Source organism: Panthera uncia (genome assembly GCF_023721935.1).
Source record: "Panthera uncia isolate 11264 chromosome D3 unlocalized genomic scaffold, Puncia_PCG_1.0 HiC_scaffold_8, whole genome shotgun sequence".
Taxonomy (NCBI): Eukaryota; Metazoa; Chordata; class Mammalia; order Carnivora; family Felidae; genus Panthera; species Panthera uncia.
Window position 1 is genome coordinate 294,397 of NW_026057586.1, and position 18,012 is coordinate 312,408.

At 51.1% G+C, this 18,012-nt stretch overlaps 1 protein-coding gene across 1 annotated transcript; it reads right to left on the reverse strand.

Annotated features, from left to right (window-relative positions):
• Positions 1–391: 391 nt before the first annotated feature.
• Positions 392–4,606, reverse strand: HSBP1L1 (heat shock factor binding protein 1 like 1). Its single transcript, XM_049620308.1, has 5 exons — positions 4,173–4,606; positions 3,855–3,942; positions 2,578–2,644; positions 1,231–1,325; positions 392–962 (listed from the first exon to the last, which is right to left on the reverse strand). Exons 2-5 carry the CDS (start codon positions 3,903–3,905, stop codon positions 837–839), a joined length of 339 nt encoding a protein of 112 aa, XP_049476265.1. The 5' UTR covers positions 3,906–3,942; positions 4,173–4,606; the 3' UTR covers positions 392–836.
• Positions 4,607–18,012: the final 13,406 nt, after the last annotated feature.

Here is an 18,012-nt window from a genome sequence, read left to right on the forward strand (position 1 = left end):
TGCCGGATCTCTTCTGGGCACAGGGCTTCCTGCCCTGAGGCTCTCCTCTTCTCACTCAGTCAGTCCTGCAGGGGGGCGGGGGAGGGCTTGCTCGCCCCGCCTCAGGACTGGTGGGCCCCGTCGAGGGAGCCTGATTGAAGCTATGCCTTCCACCTCAGAGACAGAGCGTCCTCTGCAGCGTTTTATGGTGGCAGCAGGACGCAGGTTACGATTACCTTTGTTACCAGGATACCAGATGTAGGTATTTGTAAGTCGCTGCTAGGTGAACTGGCCCTGATTTAGCAGGATTAAGTGGGGATAATTTGCCAGCTGACTTAGGATAATTATAAAAGAGACAGTAAGACAAGGGAAACAAAGACACCTAATCGTTCGATGAGAATAATCTATTATTCTTATCTATCAGAATAAAACAGACATAAGTATCTTGATGAAGTTGGGAACCTCCACATATAGCACATGGACACAGATCCAGTCTGAGACCTGAAGCCAAGCATTTAACTTGCATCTTCAAGATTAAATGCAACATCCCACCGGAAAGGTTTGCATTGTGGGAGCCAGGATGGACGGCTCTTGAACCACTGAGAAACGGGTTGAGGGCTTAATGCCCATATGTCTTCTTCAAATGGTTATATAAATATATTGTCTGAAACAGAAACTACCTTATAATCCCCAGTCTCCAATTCATCATGATTTGTGTTTTGATAGAAGACTAATTTGAGGGGTGGTTGTGAAAAGCACTTTAATAACATCCATTTTTTAAATAGTAGAGCTTGTCATTTAAACTACACTTTTTGGGGCGCCTGGGTGACTCAGTCAGTTGGGTGTCCGACTTCGGCTCAGGTCATGATCTTGCAGTCTGTGGGTTCGAGCCCTGCGTTGGGCTCTGTGCTGATGGCTCCGAGCCTGGAGCCTGCTTCAGGTTCTGTGTCTTTCTTTGCCCCTCCCCTGCTTGTGCTCTGTCTCTATCTCTCAAGAATAGATAAACATTAAAAAAAAATTTTTTAAATAAATAAACTGTACACTTGTTAAGGAACTATGACAAGGAGTGTTTCTCTTAGTCTATTTAGAAAAGAGCATTTGTAAATGTCTTATTATTCCTGAAGATTTTCCACGTAGTACAGAGGCAATAATCCCCACAGTGAACAAATATGGGATTGTATTTTTCAAGATGAAAGCAATCAAAAGATATGCAAAAGACAAACATATTTAGTTTCCTAATAATGGCCTTACCATTTGTTCTTTAATAGAATTTTCAATCCCAGCTTGCACCATTAAGTCATTCACATTCTTCTGTAAATCTTCGATGCGATTTCCCATTTCTTCCAGTACGATGTTAAGGAGAATTTTACACAGGGTACAGAGCACCAGCCAGAAAGTCCTGAGAGATCCTTCAGATTGCAGCTACTCATCGAGCCTATTGATAAAATGCCCCGGCAGTGCAACACTTAAAACGAGGGATTCAAAGACTACGCGTACTAATACCTTAAGGTCAGTGCAAATTAACTATTCCCCTGAGGTTTTTTGGAGCGTGTCTTTAACCTTTGAATTGTAAGCTCAGTTCTTTTTTCTTTTTTAATTTTTTAAAATGTTTATTTTTGAGAGAGAGAGAGGGAGATACTGAATCCGAGGCAGGCTCCAGGCTCTGACGTGTCAGCACAGAGCCCCACAGGGGGCTTGAACCTACAGACATGAGATCATGACCTGAGCCGCAAGAGGATGCTGAACCGACTGAGCCACCCAGGCGCCCCTTTTTTTAAACAATTTCTATGGAATGAATTCAATTAGTAAAGTGAGCTCTAGCGCTCTAAGTCTTAGGACCGATATTACAGCTTATCTGGATTTGCTCAAACTGGAAACAAACATTTTACTCTAATTCTGTTTGAATTCATGTCTTAAAACAGCTGCTGAGGGGCGCCTGGGTGGCGCAGTCGGTTGGGCGTCCGACTTCAGCCAGGTCACGATCTCGCGGTCTGTGAGTTCGAGCCCCGCGTCAGGCTCTGGGCTGATGGCTCGGAGCCTGGAGCCTGTTTCCGATTCTGTGTCTCCCTCTCTCTCTGCCCCTCCCCCGTTCATGCTCTGTCTCTCTCTGTCCCAAAAATAAATAAAAAACCTTGAAAAAAAAAATTAAAAACAAAACAAACAAAAAAAAAAAAAACAGCTGCTGAAGTTGCAAAACCAAACAAAACAAAGGTCAGGGAGCCATATATAGTATCCTCGGTTGAAGACATTCCATGTGATGTTTGCAAGTTTCTGATTCCGTGGAAGTGCACAGATGTTATTCAGCAGACTACTCGGATTTAGTAGTCTGTAGGCTCAGAAAGCCCCACTGGGTAGTATTGTGCGTTGCGTCCTTGTATCGTATTGCTCTCATACAAAATGCCCTGTATGGCTGGCCAAGCAGGAAGTAATTACCTGTGAGTGGTAGTTAATACACCAGGGTATCATGGAAAGGCACAATGTAAACACCAGGACATCGTAGGTCAACAATTATCCACTAATAGCAGACAAAAGATATTCCTTGATAATATTACAGTTCAAAAGCATTGTATAGTATTTGTTATAAGATAGAAAGGATATTTCTGAGGTTCAGAGTTGCAGTTAGAGCTTGAAAATGTTCTTGAAGTTCCTGAAATAGGTTTTCTGCCTGAAAAAAATGAACCATAAGACAATTGAATATAATATTTACTCTTGATGTAGGGCATTTTAGCATCACGGAATAGAACCTCCATATAAATATATAGTTAGTTAGGGGCGCCTGGGTGGCGCAGTCGGTTAAGCGTCCGACTTCAGCCAGGTCACGATCTCGCCGTCCGTGAGTTCGAGCCCCGCGTCAGGCTCTGGGCTGATGGCTCGGAGCCTGGAGCCTGTTTCCGATTCTGTGTCTCCCTCTCTCTCTGACCCTCCCCCGTTCATGCTCTGTCTCTCTCTGTCCCAAAAATAAAAATAAAAAACGTTGAAAAAAAATATATATATAGTTAATTAGTTAGTTAGATTTTGGACAAGGTGTCCAGAGCTTTCTATTCAAAGGCGAAGGAAAATCTTCTGAAAACAGTGCTGGGACAATGAGAGCCAAATACATAACTAACTAACTAAGCAGAGGTGCTTCACACCATACCCCGAAATTAACTCCAAATCATCATACACCTGAATGTAAGCGCTGAAACTATCAAATGTCCAAGAGAAAGTATAGGAGAATGCCTTAATAACCTTGAGTCCCCCAAAGAATTCCTAAGCAGAGCTGAACCAGCCATCCAGAGCACACGTGGGCCTCGCGACTCCCCTGCACTCTGGGGTAGTTACCAGCTGGGGTGGGATGGCAGGATTTGTTGACCAGGCCATAGGCGAGTATCGGTATTGTGGGTGACGGCAAGCCATATTTGCATAGTGCCTCCTTGTGGCTTACCAAGTGAAATCTGGAACCAGGGATAATTGCCTCCCCGCACCTGTCTCTGTCCCCATTTTGGAGATGAGAATACAGAGACGGGTATCAGTGTGCAACCCGCACGTGCGTATGAAGGTGCTGCGGCTTCTATCGGGAGCAGTTTCCCTTCAGAGGGTTTGGTGTTTCTGTTTCACTTTTGTCAAGAAAATGTAGCCTCAAGTATGTATAACGTCTAACAAATTCTTTTCAAGAAGACAGACTAGCGTTTGAAGTCGCTTCCTGACCCGCAGCCTGGCGCTCCTGCTCCGGGAGCTCCTCCCGGCGAACCGGAAGCGGGAGCCCCCCCCCCCCCCCGCGAAGGGTTTGCTCCCCATGGGGGGGTGGGGGACGCACAGTCCGGGAGGAGGTGCGGCGCCCAGACGGTGAGGAGGGTGAGGAGGGACGCGGAAGAGGGGAGGGGGGCCCCACTCACCGCGTCCCGCAGCGCGTCCCCGCCCGGGGCTTTGGGGCTCCGCGCGTCCATGTCGGATGATCCGGGTGGTCCAGGTGGGTCGGCGTCCCTGTGGTCCAGGTGGGTCGTGGGGGGGAGGGGGGCAGGTGGTCCAGGTGGGTCGTGGGGGGAGAGGGGGGCAGGTGGTCCAGGTGGGTCGGGGTGGGGGCAGGTGGTCCAGGTGGGTCGTGGGGTTGGGGGCAGGTGGTCCAGGTGGGTGGGGGATGGCAGGTGGTCCAGGTGGGACGGGGGGGGGGGGGGGGGGGGGAAGGTGGCTGTGGCGGATGGGCCGGGCCGCACCTCACCCACACAGATCCCTGCAGCGATGACGGCGGCGGCTGCAGAGATGCTCAGGCTTCGGAGGCAAATACTGGAAGAGCCTGGATGTTCGTACTCCTGACCCCCGGACGCTGGAAAAGGGCCCAGAAGGGAATCCCTGGACAGGGCGTGGCTGTCCGCGCCGGGCACCCTGGGCACCGGCGTCAGGTCCTGGGAGGAGGCCCGGGGAGGTGAGGGCTTGGGGAGGTGGCCGCTCCAGCCCGGCAGTCAGCCCCCACCCCCGGGGGAGGGAGGGGAGACCCTGTGCAGGGAAAAGGTAGCTCGTCCAGTTTGACGGCTTCCCCTGCGCAGGACTGGTTTGCTTTGTTTTCATTGCGTCAGAGACGGAAGAGGGTAGCTAGAGAGTGAGCATCGTCTTTTTACTCTTATGACAAAGTATACACAGTATAAAATTTACCATCTTTTAATTTTTTACTTTGAGAGAGAGAGTGCGAGCAGGGGAGGGGAAGAGAGAGAATCCCCAGCAGACTCCCCTCTGTCAACAGAGCCCCAAGAGGGGCCAAACCCACAAACCCCGTGAGATGATGACCTGAGCTGAAATCGAGTCTGACGCTTCACCAACTGAGCCCCCAGGCGCCCCTGACATTTACCATCTTAGCCCGTAACCACGTGCAGGGTGCAGGGGCAGGGGTTGTGTCACCAGCGCGCACCTGCACAGCCCCTCCCCGGCCCCTGGCACCCATTGTCCTGCCTTCTGCCTTTAGGTTTCCTCCGTTTTTATGCAATGTGGTCACTTCTCTAGTGAGATCACGGAGACCCTGGGTGACTTAGCTGCAGCCTGCACGTGGCCTCTTGTGCACCCCCATCCTGGGCCCATAACCACCCACCCACCAGACAGCCAGCTCTTTAAATCTCCGCCATTTCTACTGTCAACTTTACCCCTAAGGACGTGACCAAGTCCTGGCACACCGCCAACACTTGCGTCCTGTTCTGATTTTACTGAAGCCCTGGAAGGAAGGTCTCATAACCCATTTCTCTCCTGGCACCCTTCAGGCCTGTCTGGATTGTGGCTCGTGGGTCACTTCCTGGTGACCCCCAGGACCCTGTTTTTTAGCAGGTACCTGTTTTGGTTACGTGTCTGTACCCTTCTGGACTCAGAGCTCTGTGGGGCGGGGCTGTGTCTGTCTGGGTCACCCCCGTGTCCCAGGGCCCAGCCTCATCAGGAGAATGCACATCAAAACCACAATGAGATCCCACCTCACACCCACTATGATGGCTAGAATCAAAAGACAGACAATGAGAGTGTTGGCAAGGGTGTGGCAAAGTTAGAGCTCTTACACACTGCTGGTGGGATGTAACATGGCCCAGCCAGTATGGAGAACCTTCTGGCAACTCCACGGAAAGCTACACATAAAGTCGCCATATAGCCTTAGTTCTACCTCCGGACATAGACACGAGAGAAGTGACAGCATACACGTGACACAGATGTTCACGGCAGCACCGTTAACAATAGCTAAGGGGTGGAAACAGCCCAGGAGGCCACCAATAGGCAAATGCAAAGAAAATGTGGTCCATCCATCCGGTGGAACGTTACTCAGCTATAAGGAAGGAAGGAAGCACTGAGGGGCGCTCTGACGTGGGTGAACTTGGGAACTTCATGCTAAGAGAGGGAAGCCAGTCACAAAACTCCACATATTGTGACTGGCTTCCAGTTACATGAAATGTCCAGAATTGGCGAATCCATAGAGGAGGAAAGCAGGGTGGTGGTTGCTGGGTGTTGTGGGAGGAAGGGTATAGGGAGAGACTGCTCAACAGTTAAGGGGTTTCTTTGGGGGGGCAAAATAGTCAAAAATTAGGTTATGATGATGGGTGCATGACCCTGTGAATAAAGTAAAAATCATTGAATTGTATGCTTTAAAGGGCGGATTTGTGGTATGTGAATTATATCTCAATAAAGCTGTTAAAATACCTTTTTAAGGGTGCCTGTGGCTCAGTCGGTTAAACGTCCGGCTCAGGTCGTGACCTCACGGTTTGTGGGTTGGAGCCACGTCTGGCTCTGCGATGCTGAGGGTCCCCAGCAGGGATGCTCTCCCTCTCCCTCTCTCTGCCCCTTCCCCCACTTAAACACGGGTGTGCGCGTTCTCTCTCTCTCTCTCTCTGTCTCTCAAAATAAATAAACTTAATAGCTTTTTTAAAGCATGGCCGTGTTGCCACTTTTCGTGTCTTTCTAAGGATCTTTCAGGGACTGAGGAGGAAGCCTTGCAGTGGGGACCTTGGCCCGGGGAGAGGGGGGTGGCAGGAGGCGCACTGGCTAAGCCCTGAGCTTCAGCCTCCTCTCCAAGGATGGTTCCCAGGTGAGGAATCCTGTCCTACGGCTTCTGGTTTCTCTTTGAAGGATGTGGAGGTGGAGAGGCCTCATGCTGGGTGATCTCCGGGTTCTCCCTCAGCCACTAAGGACTCAGGGAAAACCTGCTTGGCAAGAGGGCCCAGCCCGGATTCTCTCACGACAGGACCCACCTTGTCTGCAAGGGCAGGTTCCCTCGTGGAAGCAAACGGCTCCCCAGACGCTCCTTCACACAGGGCAGGGCTGCGTGGTGCTGGACGCTTCTGACGTTCTGTGCAGAGCTAGGCTGGGGTGGGCCTTGGGAGCACCCTGGGAAGCACGGATTCCCGGGAGGACTCCCGGTGCTAACGGCTGGTCCTGGCTGTGGGTCCGCGTTACTGTGCACGCTCACAGCCCACGCAGGCTCTGCCTTCCTTGTTTTTAATTACAGACAGTAGACAGCAGGCAGGGAGCACGGCCTGGCCCACGGGAGCCTGGAACTAGACACACACAAGAGCAGGGGCTCTCGTCTCTGAGGCCACGGGCCTCTCTTCTGCCTGTGTTTCTCTCCTCCAAGGAGCCTCTGTGAGGCTGCCCAGCCTGGCCTCGAGTGGTCTTCAGCCCAAGCTTCCAGAACAGCTCGACCAAGGCAAGCAGAACCTGCTGCGCCCAGCAGGCCACTGGGACACGAGCCTGAGAAAACAAAGACAGGCCCCCAGCTCGGAGGGTGGCTGGAGGTCTGGGTGGGCGATGGGGTTCTCTCCAGGTATTTCTGGTAGAGCTGGCCCGGCACTGCCCTTGAGGGGACGGAGCCTCTGAAACTCCCACCAGAATCTGAGGCCTGGGGGCTCCCTAAGAAGGGAGGGGGCTCAGACCCAGTTCCCTCGCTCAGTCGGGAATGGTAAGAAAGCAGAGGCAGGGTGATGTGAGGGCTCATGCCGTCACCAAGAAAGAGAACCTGTAAGGTATGTAGGAAGATTCTAGAAGTCCAGCTGTTAGGGGAGCAGGTGGCAAAGACCTTGATGTGGTCATGGAAATAGGTGGTTGTCCTGGAACAGAGGCAGAAGTCACCGGAGGTGGGACGTTCAGGGTCTGGGTGGTTAAAACAGCACATCCTAGCGTGGTTCTCAAGCCACAGCATCCACGTCGCTCGGTGCCCTTCCTGAGCCCAAGAATCTACTTTTTTTTTTCAGTTTGAGACAGAGAGAGAAAGAGGGAACCCATGTTCAGGTGAGGGGGGCAGAGGGAGAGAGAATCTTGAGCAGCCTGTCGTAGGGCTCAATCCCATGACCCTGGGATCATGACCTGAGGCAAAATCAAGAGTCGGATGTTCAACCGACTGAGCCACCCCAAGAATCTGCATTTGGACAAGCACATCATGTGATACCTTTGCACACCCATGATGCTTGATAGTGTTGGGCCAGAGTGGAAGTGAGCTCGATGACTTTAGGGGAGAGGAAAAGAAAGGCTTAGTCCCGTGTTTGGGGTTGCAAGCACTTCCAAGTTCCCAGGTACGCCAGGGGTACAGAACTGGGAGACAGACGAGGTGTGTCAGCTGACTGGGAAGGGTAGGACAAGTGTTACAGAAAGGGGAATACCCAAATGCTATTTCTGGAAGAGGGGCTAATACTTTTTATTTCCACTTTCTCGTTCATCTCCACAATAACACATGCAAGGCAAATATTATTGCCTTGCCACTTCACACATGGGGCCCTAAACTTCACTAAGTTGTTTGAGATTATAGTACAGGGCCAGGAGTGGGGTGTAGCACCGAGAAAGTCCATCAAAGGATACTATCAACAGAATGAAAAGGCAACCTTCAGAATGGGCGAAAATATTTCCAAGTCATATATCAGATAAGGAATCGATACCAGAATATATAGAGAATTCCTAAAACTCAACAACAACAAAAAATAAACAACCTGATTAAAAATGGGCAAAGGACTTGAACAGACATCTCTCCAAAGAAGACATCCAAGTGGCCAACAAGCACATGAAAGGATGCTCAACATCACTGGTCACCAGGGACATGCAAATCCAAACCACGGTGAGATACGCTTTCACATTCATGATGATGGTTATTATCAGAAACACAGAAACAACAGGTGTGGGTGGGGATGTGGAGAAACCGGAACTCGGGTGTATTGCTGGCCAGAACTTAAAATGGAGCAGTTGTTGTGGACGCTGAGGCAGCGGGTCCTCAAAAAATTACAAATAGAATCACCATATGAATCAGCGACTCCACTTCTGGGCATATGCCCCCAAAAGTGAAAACGGGGTGGGGGGGGTGCCTGGGGGCTCAGTGGGTTAAGCATCTGACTTAAAAAAAATTTTTTTTTAACGCTTATTTATTTTTGAGACAGAGAGAGACGGAGCATGAACGGGGGAGGGTCAGAGAGAGGGAGACACAGAATCTGAAACAGGCTCCAGGCTCCGAGCCGTCAGCCCAGAGCCCGACGCGGGGCTCGAACTCATGACCTGAGCCAAGGTCGGCTGCTTAACCAATTGAGCCACTCAGGCACCCCAGCATCTGACTTTTGATTTCAGCTTAGACCATGATCTCAGTGTCATGGGATTGAGCCCTGCATCAGCTTTGTGCTGATTGTAGAGCCTGCGTGGGATTCTCTCTCTCTCTCTCTCTCTCTCTCTCTCTCTCTGCCCCTCCCCTGCTTGTATGCGTGTGCTTTCTCTCCCTCTCTCTCTGCCCCCCCCCCCCTTCCTCCTCTGTCTCTCTCTGCCCCAAAAAAAAAAAAAAAAAAAAGTTTAATAAAAAAAAAGTTGTTTAAAGTACATTTTTTCCAGCTTCAAACTCTAGGCTAACAATTCCAGGACCAAAATGAACAAACAAAAAAACATACAGTTTCAACTTAAAAAAAAAAAAAAAAAAGAATTGCAGGACCTGGGAAACCTGTGATTCTCTTTCGCCTTTGTGTTTTTAAACACACGTTTTGTGTTTCTGAAGTGTAATCTCTCTGGTCCAGTGAGAACCTACTCAAAAAGTCTCTGAGAACCACCCCCCTCCCACCGGAGATATAGGATCTGTCCTTCTACATCTAGCACCTGGGTGGTTTTCACCTATACCGGTTAGTTAGGGAGCAAAGTCTTAATCCTGCATCCATGTGAGACAAATTCATTAATATGGAAGCAAGCATCACTTAATAGAAACCCACCTTAGGAATATTACATTTAAGGAACTAGGTTTGGGGAGAAGAATCCTCTAATGTAGCTGAGGTGGGGCATCCACAACATGAGAGCACTGAAGTGTGCCAGGAAACTGCAGACATCAGATGCTGTGGGTGACGTCTCGCTGGTCCAAGGCTAGATGGATCGGAAAAGAAAAGAGGCAGCAGAACATATTTATGAAACCAAGGACGTGGGCCACCAGAGCACAAGCTAAAAAGGAAGCAAAGCTTTATCTCAGTTGGAAACTCACATTTTGAGAGATGAGAGCATCACTGTCTGACCAAATGTGAGAGGCAGTTCTGCGCCCGAAGCGTCAACGCCAGGGAGGGCTCAGGTGCCCCCGGCTCCGTGTGGGGCCTTCGCCGCAGGGCCTCATCTGTGCCGCTGCGGACCCAGGCGCCTGCAGCTGCTGCCTCAGGACAGGTCAGAGTGCTCTCTTTCGTCTTTGTCTCATGCTCGTTAAAAGGGCTCTTGTATAGGTACCGATGCAGAATGCGGGATATGGGGCTCCCAGTCTCTAGTCTCTACCTTTGATATGTTTGCAGATTCTCATTTACAAAATCTGTTAGAAAAGGGGTTCTTTTGGGGTACAGATTTGGATACACAGATTTGAGTAGAAGGTTTCTTGCTTTTTATTCTAAAATAGTGGCAACATTTTCCTAATTTTGAATAATGTTTATAATTATTTTAGTTTCATAACTTTTTCATGTTTTAATGCAACATTATCCACTATTTTGTAATCCACTAATTATTTACCGTGCCATCTGGCCCCCTTTGTTTAAGTGTCCTCTCCTGGAAGCAATTCTCCTAAGCCATGAGGACTTCCTGCACTGGGTGTGAATTTGAAAAGAGTGGCTCTCAAACCTGGCTGCACGGTGACCAGACTCAGCACTGTCCTATTTGTCAGTGCTCTGGGGTGGCTTTAAATGTTTTTTGTTTTTTGGTTTTTTTTGAGAGAGAGATCGAGCACGCGCGTGAGCAGGGGAGGGGCAGAGAGAGAGGGAGAGAGAGAATCCTAAGCAGGCTCCGCACCGTCAGCCCAGAGCCTGACACGGGCTCCATCCCACAACGTTGAGATCATGACCTGGGTGGAAACCAAGAGTCGATGCTTAACAGACTAAGCCCCCGGGTGCCCCTGGGGTGGCTGTAAAGCCTCCAGGGTTTCAGTGTGTGACCAAGCGTGCGAAAGCTGTGAGTGAGCAAAGACCTGGGGAAACAGGAGAGAAGGAATTGAGTTTAAGCCCTGCCCCCGCCCCCCCAAGCAAAAAGACCTTCACTGTCTCTGATTTGGATACAGACTAATGAGCCACTGTGAGTTGTCTACAATTTGAAACAGGACAGATTTTCGAAATATTGTCTCCTTTGCGTGCTCAAATCCGCCTCCGATTTATCTGGTGCATTTTTCATTTCAGTTGCTCTAATTTCAGCTCCAGAATTTCTTTTGGTCTTAGGTTTTCTTTCTTGTCGGTAGTTCGCACACTGTCTTCTTGACTTTGTCACTCTCCAGCTCTTTGAGCATCTTTAAGACAGTTGCTTGAAAGTCTCTCCAGTAGATCTGACACCGGGTCCTTTTTAGGGACAGATTCTGTTGAATTATCTTTTTCCTTTCAATGGGCCGAAGTCCCCTGTTTCTTTGTGTGCCTTGTGATTTGCTGAGCGCTGGACATTCAAATCTCATGATGGGATTACTCTGGAAATCAGATTCTCCCCCTTCCCCAGGGTTTGCTGTTTTGTTGTCATCGTTCTTTTCATGGTTGCAGGCTCTGTGCCGGGGGTCAGCCTGAGGTGTCCATTTAATGTCTTCCTCGGCCTTTTCTGAGCCTTTCCTTGGACATGTGCCATCACTTCCTAATTTCCCCCAAATAGGCAGCTGTTTTTCAATGTCCTAGTCTTTAACGTGTGGCTCCCGAAAGGGGAAAAGTGGAAAACAAAAGGGGGATAAGAGGGCACTTATCCCCTTGAAGTCACTCGAGCTGGAGCTGGAGGGGTGACAGCAATGGCCGCCAGCCTCTGAGTCCGCACCTGTGTGGTCAGAGCGTGGCCTCCTGCCGTTTGGGGGACGGGGTCCTTTTCGTCCACCTGGCTTCTGCGGGCTGCTCCAGAAACACGTGCCCGGCTGCCTGCCACATGGCTGGGGCGCGGGACGGGCGGGTGCTGCTGTGCTGCGAGCTGGAATGGACCAAAATCGACTACTTCTCCCGGACACGTGGCAGGCCTCGGGCAGAGTCCACAGTTCCAAAGCAGTCCCATCACACAGGTTCCGCCCCTGCTGTTGTCATCTGGGGGGGAGAGATTCCCGGGGCCCCTGCTCTGCCGTCTTCCCTGAATCCTCTCCAAGGTTATAAGCACCTTAAAAAGAGTGTGATACATAATTCCAAATGGCCCCGACGAAGGCTTCCTCATTTCGCACCTTGACCAGCCTTGTGTCTGGTTTTTATTCTGGACTGGGCACCACCAATGTGGCTGCAGTCTCCTCTCAAAAGCCACCCCGAGGAGAATACAGTAAAAAAGTAGCACTCTTCTTTTTTTGGTAATGTTTATTTATTTTTGAGAGAGAGACAGAGCATGAGTGGGGGCGGGGCAGAGAGAGAGGGAGACACAGAATCCGAAGCAGGCTCCAGGCCCTCAGCTGTCAGCACGGAGCTGGATGCGGGGCCTGAACCCACGAACCGTGAGATCATGACCTGGGCCGAAGTCGGACACTTAACCGGCTGAGCCACCCAGGCGCCCCTAAAAAGTTGCATTCTGTGTAGAGTAGAAATAAAATCAGTTCTGCTGTTTCTGTGGATCAAACACGGTGACACGGTGGTCAGGAAACTCAGCATCTCGGGGTGCCTGGGGGCTTAGTCGAAGCACCTGGGGACTTAGTCGGTTAAGCGTCCAACTCTTGGTTTCGGTTCAGGTCATGATCTCGGAGTTTCATGGGTTTGAGCCCTGCATCGGGCTCTGCTCTGACAGCGTGGAGCCTGCTCGGGATTCTCTCTCTCTCTCTCTCTCTCTCTCTCTCTCTCTCTCCTTCTCTTTCTGCTCCTCCCTTACTTACTCTCTGTATCTCTCAAAATAAATAAGCTTAAGAAAGAAAAACCAGTGTCTTCCCATCAATCTCTTTAGGTGGAAACTCTGGAGCTTTGACCTGGCTCTTGGCCATCAGTCCCTCTCCCCTTAAGTACCTCCTCCCTGTCCGTGGGTCACAAGTGTCTTGGGAACAAAACCCCAAACCTGAGGAAAACAGTTCTTTTCTTTCAGATGAACAATTCATCAAGTCACAGTCTTAATGAGGAGAGCCAAGGAAGCAATCACACGGGCTGGGGCCGGAGGGCACGTGTTCAGCTCCGGGGACGCTGGGGTGCCAGTTCCAGGCAGAGCACGGGGACCCCAGGAACGGCTCTAGCACGCCGAGTGGGAGGGAGGGAGAGAAACCTGTAAGAAGGAAGAGTCTCGGGGACTTGGTAGCCAGTCGATGTGCATTTGTATTAAAATATTCTCTTCAGTTCAATTTATTTTCCTTTCCTGAATGGTTTTGCAAACGTAAGAATTGTGCTACTTTTTGTCACTGCTCAGACCAAGATCATAGGATTTAAAATACTTTAAGGCGTGTGGATAAAAACAGAAAACTAAAGCTGCCTGAAGCTTTTCTGGAGCCCACCCAGGAAGGCAAGTAGGAGGGAGGCTCTCAGGGGGCTGGAGCTGGGCTTCCCTGGGCAGCGGGGGGCGGGTGGGCGGCGGACGGACGGCCTCCTGCTCCCGCAGGTTTCAGCGGTCACATGACCCCCATGCGAGAAGCCACATACCAAAGGTCACATGTTGTATGATTCCGTTCATAGGAAATAGCCAGAAAAGGTAAATCCCCAGAAACAGAGAGCAGATTGGTGGTTTCCAGGGGCTGGAGGGAGGGGCTTGGGGAGGAGTGAGGTTTTACTTTGTGGTGATGAAATGTGTGGGAACTGGACAGAAACGTGCGGGCAGAGCAGCGTGACTGCGCTGACTGCCACCGAACTGTGTGCTTTAACAGTGCCGATTCTGTGTCGCGTGAATTGTGCCTCAATTTAAAAAGAAAAGGGGAAGGTTCATAAGCAAAACCGCGTGCTTCTAGAGCTAGAAAGCCCCTTGTGCGTGGTGTGCACTCGTGCGTGTGCACGTGTGCACATGTACTTGGCTTGGACAGGCACTGGCTTCCTCGGTTCGCTCTGGTCGTGTCTCCCCCGGGCGTGCTGCTTCTCCCCAGCAGGGGCTCTTCCGGCCCAGGGAGCTTCCCTCGGTCACGGTCACACGGAGTCTGCACAGACCGGTCGGTCGGCTTCCGCACACCTTCCTCCCTTTCTTGACTGCTCCCTGACTGTGACTTCTCGTTTCCTTTGCTGCTAATGCCTTCGGCTCATTCTGTTGTCATTCCTACTGTCCCGAAACAGCTCCCTTTGCAGAGTCACATATTTCTGCTAAATAAGCTCATGGGACATCTTTTTTTTTTTTTTTTTTTTTTTGTACAAGATCTCACATTCATTTTCCAGTGGATTCTTAGCCAAAGACCGTAAATGAGAATCATGTTCCAATTTCTTTATTTGTTCGTCTCATGTGCGGCTGCCATCTTATTACCCAGTTTTTGTTTGAAATGGTCTCTATTCCAGTTATTAACGAAGAGTTTTGCTCGTGAGACAGCCTGGTATATCTTCTCCTCTCTCTTATCCTTCCTGTTGATGACCCTCCAGCCAGGCAGCAGGACAAGCCAATGACGCGGAATTTCCATTTCACTTTTTGAAAAGTAGGTAAAGCCCTTTCTAGGTCTTTGAGAATTTTTTTTAAAGTAATCTCTACACCTCACATGGGGCGCAAACTCACGACCCCGGTATCCAGAGTCACATACCCCCGCTGACTGAGCCAGCTGGGCACCCCGGTCTTGGGACTCCTGATATGAGCTCACCGGTTCTTTGAGCTCTGCACGTCCCGTGTCTGGACTCAGCTTCTGCGGGTAACTGTACCCGCTCATTCTGGTCTTTTTAGATTCGGCCAAATTCTGACTGTCTTCTCTCAGTTTAATTTCATAATGGGTTATTTTTCCCTCTGAATGTTTCATAAAATAATTCCTTGAAAGACTTTATAATCATTCCGTAGACCTCTCTCGAGCTTTTCTCTAGCGGATCGCCCACCCGCGTAGGGTTAGTTTCTCGCAACTGCAGTGACACCCTTGAGCCCAGCCCCTTTCTCAGAGGGTACCTTGTTGGGTAGACAGCTCCCGTGTCCTTCACGCAGCCTCCCCTAAAAACGTCTTCCACAACCACAGGGCGCTGTCACCACCAGGGACCCGGGACACCAGGACATGGGGCACTGCTGTCAGCTACACTGCACGCCTCATCCGGACTTCCCTCCCTCCCTCCCTCCCTTCCACGTAATACTATCATCATCTGACAAATTTTAAGAATTGCATGTGTTTCTCTGAAATATTTCATTTATTTTAGTGTTTATTTATTTTTGAGAGAGACAGGGAATGAGCAGGAGAGGGGCAGAGGGAGAGGGAGACACCGAATCCGAAGCAGGCTCCAGGCTTCCACTGTCAGCACAGAGCCTGACGTGGGGCTCAAACCCACGGACCGGGAGATCACGACCTGATCCAAAGTCGGAGGCTTAACCGAGGGAGCCCCCCAGGCGCCCCTGAAGATATTTTAAAACAACACACACCCTCTGCTGCTCGGTCACTGATCTGTCACACTCTCGGGACAGTTAGGTTTGCATAAGAAAGGTGGCGAGGCACTTGGGCTCGGGTCCCAACAAGGCGGTGGTGGCTGTTAAGCTCCCAGGTGCTTCATGAAAACCAGGCTCTGGCCTGAGCCCCGTGGGGCGTCACCGGGCACCTCTGCTCTCCTCCCCGGCGAGGCTCACAGATGCTTCCGAAGTAGGATTCACGAAGATCTCCTACACTGTTTTGGGCTGTTGTTTTCTATTTTTTCTTTGTTGACTAGTTCTGGAATGTTCCTGGCAGCAGCCTGTCAACCTTGTTCCCCTGCTGCAAGTTAGGGGTTTCATTTCTGCAGCTCAGATGCCCCGCAGCTGGTGTTCCCCTGGCTCTCTCTGGACCTGGGTCCTCACTTCCTCCTCTCTATGGCCCGTGCAGGTGGCCTGTCTCCACACCCCAGCAGCTCGGAGCTCCCGCTTTCTCCTGGTCTCACTGCAGGAGGACTTTCCATTTCCGCTACTGTTCTCACGGATTTGGGGAAAGGGGAAATACTTGTCATGGGCTGGTGGCTCTGCCTGGACTGGGTTAGTGCCTTCTCACCAGGAAAAGCCATGCAGCTTCATGAGCAGGAGCTGGTGGGGGCACCTCTTAGGGCCCACCCCTTTTCTTTCCTGTTTTTCTGAATATTTCCTCCCTTTTGTTGTCCTTTTATTTATTTTCATGATTTTGTTGTTCAAAACTAAAGCGGTAACAATGTTCCTCTGTGGGGTCTCAGCAATCTGTCAGCCACATGGGCATTCCTGACCCAATGGCTGAGTAGGTCCTTGCAAACTCAAGGCTCTCAAAGGCAGAAGTAGAGCTGAGAAAGGTGGTAATACCCTTGACCTCTGGATGCCAGGGGCCTTTCCTGAGTCCAGAAGAGGCCAGAGAAGGCCTGGAAGGTCGGACCACCGTTCCCACGGCCCAGGAAAACGGGAGAGGCAGTAGGTCTGTGGTGCTGGAGTGTGGTTCTGTCCTCCCCGTAGGCGATCTGCATTTTAAGAGCCATCTTTTAGGGGTGCCTGGAGGGCTTGGTCCATTAGGCGAAACTCTGGGTTTCAGCTCAGGTCATGACCTCGCAGTTTGGTGGGTTTGAGCCCTGCATCGGGCTCTGCTCTGGCAGGTGTGGAGCCTGCTTGGGATTCTCTGTCTGCCCCTCCCCCACTCATGCTGGCTTTCTCAAAAATAAACAAACTTAAAAAAAAAAGAGCCATCGTTTATGAAATTTAAAATAGTCACAGAGCTGCTCTGCTGGTGGAGTCTTAGTGGGAGGTGCCAACCAGGTGGGAGCTGCGTTTGGTCCGTTTGGTCCGCGTCGGGCTGGGCAGACACTGCAGGGCTCACAGTGGCTCCTTTACGTAACAATATGGGTGTCGGTTTGAAAGACTAGAAGTGGGCTCAACTGGGTTTTTAGGAGTCCTCAGTCTGGGGCTTTGTGCAGTGTGTGTGAGTGTGGTTAAATGCCATTTGGGAAGTGGTAAGGTGGTGGACATTTCAGAATTCGATTGTATGTTACAGGAAGTAATGCTCATCTGTAATGAACAATCCCAGATTCCAGTGGTTGAGCCCAGTGAAACTCATCGGTGTCACAGTCCGACATGGGGGCTCTGCCTCATGTTGTCAGTCAAGCGTCACGTCCCATCTAGCCGGGAGCCACATCCTAGGCTACATCCCAGTGGATTCTCCACTGTCTTGTTTGCACCTGGTCAGCAGGTGAAGGCAAGCAAGGAGGGTCCGGTGGAGGCCCAAGGGGGCCAGGCCTGCAGGTGGGGTGAGTCAGTGTCCCCTACCCTTATTGGCTAGAGCCCGGCCACTCGGCACCAGTGCAGGGTGAGGACACAGAGGCCGGTGGTGGGCCCAGCCTCGGCCACGGGTGGTGAGCTGCCGGAAGGAAAGGCTGAGCTCAGAGTACGGGCACACAGACGTTCTTTGCCCCACTCCACCAGGCGAGGGCTACGACTGGGTCGACGAAGAAAGCCGGGGTGGGGGTGAGAGTCATCGGGGGACCAGCACCAAGTGCTCTGGGGCTGGCGCTGGAAGTCCGTGTTCCGGAACTTTACAACCCAAGTTCCTTGAGTGAAGCCTCCTATCTGTCTCCTTGCAGGTTTCCTGGACACGGGGGCAGGCACAGCAGCGGAGGGGGGCGGCCCCGCCTCTTCTCTGCCCGTGACGCTGACCGTCTTGTTAGTCACTCCCTGGGGACTTCTAGATTCGCTTCCGGTCGTGGCTGTCACCATACACTGGCTGGCGGAAAAAGCAGAAATGCGTTCTCTCGCAGTTTTGAAGGCTAGAAGTCCAAAATCAGTTTTACAGGCCCAGGTCAGGGTCCTGGCAGGGCTGTGCTCCTTCCGGAGGCTCCTGGGGACAGTCCCTCCGGTGCCTCCAGCCTCTGTGAGCTGCCTGTGTTCCTTGGCCTGTGGTGGCCTCTGCTCCTTTGTCGTCTCCCGCCTTCTTCTTGTAGAGACACAGGAGATGGCATTTAGAGCCCACCTGGGTAATCTAGGGGGATCTCCCTCAAGATCCTTTTTGCAAAAAAAAAAAAAAAAAAATTATTTATTTTGAGAGAGAGAGAGAGAGCATGAGTGGGGAGGGGCAGAGAGAGAGGGAGAGAGAGAATCCCAGGCAGGCTCCATGCTGTCAGCACAGAG